The 8,285-nt window shown below is 44.8% G+C and overlaps 1 protein-coding gene across 1 annotated transcript in view; it reads left to right on the top strand.

The window, feature by feature from the left end:
* Positions 1-8,193, top strand: part of LRRC58 (leucine rich repeat containing 58) — a gene marked incomplete at its 5' end in the record, with an annotated part of 36,551 nt that extends 28,358 nt beyond the window's left edge. The window contains 3 exons of the mRNA XM_019526671.1: positions 3,262-3,390; positions 4,694-4,971; positions 6,879-8,193. Coding sequence (XP_019382216.1) covers positions 3,262-3,390; positions 4,694-4,971; positions 6,879-7,087 — 616 coding nt within the window. The remainder of the gene's footprint in view (positions 1-3,261; positions 3,391-4,693; positions 4,972-6,878) is intronic.
* Between the last annotated feature and the right edge of the window lie 92 nt (positions 8,194-8,285).

Below are 8,285 nucleotides of genomic sequence, written 5' to 3'. Positions count from 1 at the left end.
GTCTGTGATGTGGCCCTGCCCCTTTCAGGTTGGCAGCAAGGGGCAGGGCTGTATAACAGACAGCCCTTACAGCCAACCAGAGGTGTGGGGGGCTCCCTGCGCTCCACCCATGAAATGACTGTCAAGCTCCGTGTTCTGCCCTCAGAATCAGTGGGCAGCCAGCACAAATTAGGTAGGCCCCTGACTATAGTAAGGCAAGTTCTTATCTTTCCTAATAGGGACCAGAATGTTGTTTAATAAAGTTACAGTTGCCCAGTAATATATCGTACATTTCCAGAATGTGCCAAGGGAATAACCTGGCATTCAGTTTCTGAAACCAGGTTACAGTGTATGCCACCCTCTGAACACATCCTGAACTCTCTCCTGCTGCCTCTGGCAATAGCCCCAGGAAATGGTTAACAGAAGTGGGGCAGTAGTTTGCAAACTACCTAGGGAAGCACCTGATTCTCCACCTTAAGTCTTCAAGTAAAGACATAGGGCATTTATACACGTACCGTTTTGTCCCATGACGCCCCAGAGATCCTCCACTTTGAAGCAGACATGATTAATGTGAAGTGATGCGCATTGTGCCATGTGTAATTGTATAAGCAGCAAAATGCACATCAGCATGCAGAAAATGGCAGTGGTGCACTTTAGCTCAAAAGCATGACCGAGGTGTTTTAGTTCAAAAGCGCACCACCACTATTTTCTTCACGCTGATGTGCGTGTCGCAGCTTATACAAGTGCATATAAGCGCTGCAGCGCTTATACATGTGAAACAGCCCTAAGTGCCTTATTAGAAGATGCTTTACTCCAGCACAGGGTAGTAGGTTTATTACAGGAGTCAGAGATGAAATTCTTTGTCCTTTCTTATACAGGAGATGAGACTGTATGATCTAACAGTTCTCTCTGGCTTCCACATCCAATTCCATAACAAGGAAATGTGAGGAAGGACTTGGGGAACTTGCAGTTTTGTGTTGTGGTCCAGTTCTGAATTTGATTATTTATCTGCATGCACTGTAGTGTCTGGATGCACTGAATGGTTGGGCTGTGACCCCCGCCCAAAGCCTCTGCCCCCAGCCTGGGCTGTGTGGCTGTCAGCAGCTACGCAGAACCTGGGCCAGCTGCAAACATCTGCTGCCTCTCCACCCTGGCCCCGGCCCCAGACCCAGCCCTGGGCTGCAGGGAGGCAGCACAGCGGGGAGCACTGCTGATGTAAAGCAGCGTTGGAACCTGGCGCAGCAGGGCACAGTGGGGGGCGCAGAAAGTTGCCTGCTCCTTGCTGCCCTGCCACACTTCCCCTGTGTGCACAGGAGTAGTGTGGGCAGCAGCGCAGGGTTGTGCCCCTCACTGCTGCCCCCACCTGCAAGGGAAGTGTGGCAGAACAGTGGGGAGCTTGGAGCAGGCAGCTTCCCCCTCCCCGCCCCTGCTCAACAGCACTGGCCGCCTGTGGGAGCTCACTGCTTGCCGCCGCCACACTCCCACTGCTGACAGTGCCGCTGCCGCCTGCGGGAGCTCACCGTGTCCCCGCCACCAGCTTCTGGGGGCATACGGCATTCATGCCCTGCCCTCTCCCCAGTCACCTGTACGCCATGCACAAAGGCTTTCCACACCACTTGTGGGACATGTGCCACAAATTGGCCACCTCTGCCTTAGTGCATCCTTCAGTGCTCGTGTGCTCTTGTCCTAGCATTCTGTGGCATCTGAAGGCTGAGTGCTCATATGGATTATTGGCATGTTGGAGCTTTGCTCCAAGGCAGAGTTTGTTGCACAGATGGCCAGTGCCTTAATCCTGTAGCTCTTAGCATTCAGAAGCTTATTTGTAGCCACTCCACCTTTTGAAAGGGTATGAGGCTCCACTAGGCTACCTTAAATCCTGCATTTGTAAAGATTTGGGGAACTTATTTTTAAATAATCTCTGTGTTCCCATGTGCTGCAGGATTCTGTTTCCCACCCCAAGGCCTCTTGATTCCTCGGTACTGACCACTGTGTCCATCAATTGTGCTGGCTGTACATTGTGTTCTCTTAGCTGGGATGGTGAAGGGGCTCTGGCAACATCAAATGGATTGCCAGAGACAGGAAGGTAAAGAGTGAAAACGCAGACTCTATCCCAGATCTGAGCCTAGTGCAGTGATTCTCAACCACATTGGGGTGCCTTGAGATCCTTTCAAGGGTGCTGGGGTGTGCCACACAGTATTAGCACCTCTGCCCTCTCTCATTTTCCCTCAAAGATTCTGAGAAAGAGTGGCTCTGGCCTCCCTACCTCGGTGTTGGAGCCAACATGGGGAAGATAAGGAGTTTGGTGCGGGGAGGAGACTGTAGCTTGTTCCTGTGACCAAATGATCCAGAGACTTTCTTTTTGTTCACACTCACTCTTGTTCAGGAAATTGGTGAAGGGTATGAGTCAGCACTATATTGCCCTAATTGCTTACTAGTCTAGAGTCTTGTATCTTGCCTCTACTTAATCAATATTAATTTCCTGGACAGTGCTTCTAAGTTAAAGCTAGAGTCTGCACGTGGATTTTTGAGCATCTGTAGAATACTGCTCTTAACCAGAAGGCTTGGCTTACAGTTAAAACTTTTTCTCTGATTTCCCAGCCCATTTAAGCACCATAGAGCACTACCACTAGTGCAGGGCTTGAACTGGTAGTGCAGTGGTATAGTTCAGGTGCAGTGCCCAGAGCACATCACCTTGAGCCACACACTTACCATGGCATATTTTCTACACATTCCTTGTCTTTAACAAGGAGCCTGAGTCCTGCTGTATACATGTATTTATTTCACTTCTAGAAAAATAAGTTTAGTTTGTGCTGACCCATAGGCATCAAGTGCCATGCCCGAGTTCAAACTTGAGTGACTGAAAACAGGTGGAGAAGGATTAGAGATACGTTGGAGCCCTAAACATGTCTCAGATAAAGACCCCAGGTGATTTTGTAAATGGCTAATGGGAAGATAGCTGTATATCAAGACCCCCTTGCTCAAATCACCACAAACTTAAGTTGCTAACTGTCTCTCAGAAATTTTTGAGACAACTGAGTTATCCTGTGGGTTTTGGAGCACTTACTGACTTTTAATCAGAAAGCAATGCTCAATGTAAACTAGAGGTGGGTAGACGCTCTATTATGTCATTATGTTTACTGAAGACTCTACTAAGATTCTGTCTGAAGGAAAATTTCACGTATGCAGCTGTAATCCTTTTCTAGATGATCATGAGGTGTTAAACCCAGTGACAATCAAACTGGTAATGACTTCAGTAAAATAACCCAGTGTTTTCTTTTTCAGCTTAGAGTTTTTATACCTTGGAGGAAATTTCATTACTTCAATCCCACCTGAGTTAGCAAACCTGCCTTCACTAAGCTACCTGGTACTGTGTGACAACAAGATCCAAAGTATCCCGCCACAGCTGGCTCAGTGAGTATTTCCAACTACTTCATTTTTCTCATACACCAGCTATAATTAACACTCAAAACATTCTTTATGGGGCAAGTGTGGATGGGAGTAATTGGGAGAAACAACTTGCTCTTCAGCTTTTAATCACAGGTTAGATCTGTAGCAATAGGTTCTTAGGCCCAGGCACTGGAAAAAGACTGTAAATGTATGGTGCAAAGAGAATTGATTTGAAATACTATGAATGGGCACTAGTGAATATCTACTTAAGTTGTGATTGTAAGACATGTCCCCATAGCATCTAAGCACAGGTTTAGGAAATGCAAAAGTTCCAGTAGTGCAGTAAATTGCTGCCGTTCACATCTTCATTGGGTTGCACTCAACCTGCTTTGCTTGCACCCAGACCTTTTGGTGATACTGCATGCTCCTTTATTCTTCTATAACACCTCTCATGTAGGGATTGCAAAATACTTTAATATTTGCTTAGCCTCACAATAAACTCCTGAAGGGTAAGGAAACATTTTCATCCAGCACATAATAAGGAAAAACCCAATACAATAGTTTAAGACAGGAAATGAAGAAGAATTTGATATGCAATTGAAACTCTAAGCTAAAGGTATGGAAGCCTAAGGTGGCATTTAAATGGGGTAGCAAGTCTTGGCACTCCTTCTTTTGACATGGGCTCTTTAATGACTCTGGGTGCTCATGACCTTGGTTTTGTCGCACATGAAAATGGTTCCAAGTAGCATCCTATGGCACTGTCCTGGGGCCCTGGTTTTATGGTTGCTAAGTAGGGTGAGCTTCCCTACAGAATCAGCAGGTGGGGTGTCACCTATACAGACATCACTGTGACCTTGCTGAGCTCTTTAGTTCTGACCAGATCACAGCACAAGGTGGAACAATGAAAGCATGGGGTTTCCCAGAGCTGGGTGGCTGCCAGCGCACTCATCTTTAATACATGAATAAAAGCAAGTGACTTAGAATATAGCACAGAGCCTTTTTGGATGCATGCCCCTAGTGCATAGAAACATTAGCCTTTTAAGAACATCCATTTTATATAGCACTGCTTTTGTTCTTTATTATGTTTTTTAGGGTGGGTGCGGGATGCGTTTCAGACCAAGTTTCCTTCCTTACCAGGCATTTAGTAGTTGAGCAAGGCTTTTATTTTGTATGCTAAACCAACACCAGCAGTTTTAGCATGACTTTGTGCTTTGAGGAGGAAACTCAGACAAAAATGGGCAAGAGGTGTGGTAAGCAGGCTGTACTTCGTAATATGAATGCAGACAAGTTTTGCTTGCTCCTCTGGACTCTTCCTCTTGCTCTTCAGGTTGCATTCCCTACGTTCCCTTAGCCTCCACAACAACCTGTTGACATACCTCCCCCGGGAGATCCTCAACCTGGTTCACCTGGAAGAGCTGAGTTTGCGTGGGAACCCTTTGGTGGTTCGGTTTGTCCGTGACCTGACCTACAATCCCCCAAGTCTCCAGGAACTGGCTGGGCGAACCATTAAAGCCCGCAACGTTCCCTATGGTCCCAGTGATCTCCCTGAGAATCTTCTCAAATATCTGAACCTGGCCAGCAACTGTCCCAATCCCAAATGTGGGGGTAAGTTGGTTGCTCTCTAGTTCCCACTCTTCTCCCTGCTTTCATTTCATTATACATCGCTTTATAACTATCTCCTCCCTCGTAGCCTAGCTGCATGTGCTGCTGTATCAGGAAATGCCTGCTGAATGTTTCAGTAGCCCCAGGTATTGTATATATCCACAGTTATGCTGAAATTAATACATGGATTGCACTTAGCTGTTCTCGTCTTCAGTTAAAAATGTTATTAGTAAGGGTGCACTTGAATATTCTTATCCTTTCAGTGACTTTTTGTCACTGTTGTTTCTTAACTTACGTGTTCCTATCCAAAGCAGGGAAAGTCCTTCCAGGGACACTTTAAAACCCTAGCACTGTCACATACGGTGGGAAAAGATTTTTTGTTTTGTTTTGTTTTTTGTAAAACCAGCCAACCAAGAGCACTATGTTATGGGGTGTCCTTAGGAAGACTCACTGCTTTGCAGATTAATTTCTCTAATTGGGAGGAAATGTAGATCACACCAGTTCAGCCAGAACTAAAGACATTGTTCTGGGTTGAAAAACTATATATAACACTATAATATATGTGCAGACGTGTATGTGTGCAAGCGGTTTTGTAGGCATTGTGCAAGCTTAGGAGTTCCAAACAACATATGTAGCATTTTTCATCCAGTCATTACATCCATGTAGGACAATCTCAAAATGGAATGGCTGGAAGGAAGGAGGGGCCAGATGTGTTGAGAGGAGAGGGAAGGGAAATTTCTTTTCTGAGTGGTGTGTAGCTTAGACAATAACAGTAGATAGGTTTCATTCTCTTCTGACTATTTTTTTCTTGTCTTTTTTTTTTCATGAACTAGCACCACACTCCAGTTCTGGTATACACACTTTCAGGAGAAGGGGGATGGGGGAGGCAGCTGTTAGAGTTGGAAAGAGCTAGCTCCAAACCAAATAGAATTTTTAAAAAGACCATCCTAGAAACTTCTGAAAATGTCCATGTCTAAGATTGGCCTCTCTGCAAGAGGAGAACATAATTGTGTGTTAGGGCATCATTCTGTTCCCATGGAAAATAGCATCTAAACTCAGCATGACGACTTCAGTCAAGCAGAAGAGAAATAGTGCAGTGAGAGGGAGAGCTTTTATTTGTATACACACCTTTGTCTGCTGGTAGAAGGGGCCTGTCAAACAGGGAAGTACAGTGGGCAAATGGATTTAATGTTTAAGGATATGTTTGGCAGCTCCCAGCATGAAATTTTCTCAATTCGTGGATAAATCTCCTTTGCTGTGAAATGAATAATCCATTGTTTCTTTTTCCAGAGATTCTTTTGCCCTTCTAAACTTTCACCTGGAGATCTCAGTTGCTTAAGAATTTTCTCCAACCCCTAGCAGGTGGCAGCTGAGTATCTCCATTTTATAGATGGGGCTTAAAATGATCCATTTTCCCTTGAGTTGCAAAACCAGCAATGAAATTGTGGCAGAGCTGAAAATAAAACACAAGTGTCCTGATTTTTTTTTCTACTGCCCTGCTCCTAGTCATGCTAGTGACTACTTGGCAAACACATGCTCACAGACAAGCAAACTGGTAGGAATTTAGCAGGATTAGATTGTTGGGTCTCAGCATGAAATCTGTGGTGTTCAGAGACTTAACAAACTTCCTGTTTTTCTATAAAATCTAGTCAGTACATGAATTACCAGAAGCTACATATAATCTAAGTCTAAAAAGAATTAAATCCATGATAGTCCACAAATACAGTGCTCCCTTCTCTTCTCCAAAGTGTCTTTTCTTCCTCCCCCTCTACAATGTTTTTCATCACCTCTCCTGGTTAATTCCATCCGAAGTGGATGTACGTGGATAAGAAATTATATAGTTTTTTTAGCCAAATCATTGAGGCATCATTTCTTTTCTAAAATCTGCCCTACGTTCATTCTCTTTGCAGGTGTCTACTTTGACAGCTGTGTCCGACAAATCAAGTTTGTTGACTTCTGTGGGAAGTACCGCCTCCCACTGATGCACTACCTGTGCTCTCCAGAATGCTCCTCACCCTGCAGCTCTGCCTCGCAGAGCTCCACTTCTCAGAGCGAGTCTGATTCAGAGGACGAAGCCATTGTTGCTGCACACAGGATGCAGAAAGTTCTTCTTGGATAAAAGGGATTGAGGGAGAAAAGGCTGGAAAAGAAACATGTTAGAAAAGCAATAATGGAACTGCAAAGTCTGAGGGTCTTGCCTGAGGAGCTTATAGAAACTGCCGTCAAGTCACATGGGGGCAGAACATCATCTAAGCAAATGTAGGATTGCTTGGTGCAGTGCTACTTAGAAGAACTAACTCAATGATGCACCTACATGTAGGAGTGTTCCAGAGCTAGTGGTTGGTACAAAGTCCACCACAAAGGTCTGCTTTCTGAGAGGTCTGCCTGAAAATGGGAGATGGGACCTGCTCTGGTTAGGAGGGTGGTTTAAATGGGTTCTAAAGCACGACACTTCACTGAACTGCTAAGCACCTTATGAAGCAAAGGAGACTGCCCCAGGACATAACACTGCAGTCAATCAGAAATGGTGTAACACCTATATTGTGCATGCCTGTGGACTCAAGGCTGTGTTTGTCAGCAGAGGTTTTGTTTCTTTGTATCACACTTTAGCACCCTGCTGTCTCCTTGATTTCCAGTTACATATTCATACAGCTCCCAAAGTAAGAATTCTTTTTATGGGGTGTGGATTTTCTAATCTCTGGTTACTCTTCCTTTGCTTCAGACTTGGGATCTCCGTCCTGTTGTGAATATTACAGCCTTAGAACTGAGCCTTATTTGGTATTTATCTGCCTTTTTATACTGAGCTGCTGTTTGCCTTCTCTTTAAGTCCATCCTGATTCTCTAATTGCAGCTGGTGCATCTTGCCTCAAAATATAGACAAGTTGTCTCACTGAGACTTGATGTCAGTTCAGTTCTACAGCCATGTGCCCCCAAGCAAAGGACCAAATGTTTTGCCCAGCAATGTGCTTTGAACTCTGATTCTAGTGGAGCAAGTCTGCTCTTAAACCTCTGCAACTTGTATGGGCAACTCTTGATTAATCTTTCTGTTTAATCAAGACCTGGATGGCTAAGATGGTGCCTGTTGGTGACAGCAGTCCCTCAATACAAGGGTGCCAGTCTTCCAGTAGATAGGAAAGTGGTTTTACTGTTAAGTAAGAGCTATTTGTTGCATGGCTTTTTGTAAACTTTATTTTTCCTCCCAAAGGTGTACTGCTTCCTTAAATTGAAAGTACAGAATAGGACAATGCCAAGAGCACGGTGTTCTTCCACCTTCCTGGTATGAAAAGAAGAGCTAGTGGGAGGAAACAGAAGACATG

Source organism: Gavialis gangeticus, unplaced genomic scaffold (assembly GCF_001723915.1).
Source record: "Gavialis gangeticus isolate Ggan-Ray unplaced genomic scaffold, GavGan_comp1, whole genome shotgun sequence".
NCBI classification, from domain to species: domain Eukaryota; kingdom Metazoa; phylum Chordata; order Crocodylia; family Gavialidae; genus Gavialis; species Gavialis gangeticus.
The sequence above is the reverse complement of the archived record's forward strand: the minus strand, read 5'-3'. Positions and strand labels throughout refer to the sequence as shown.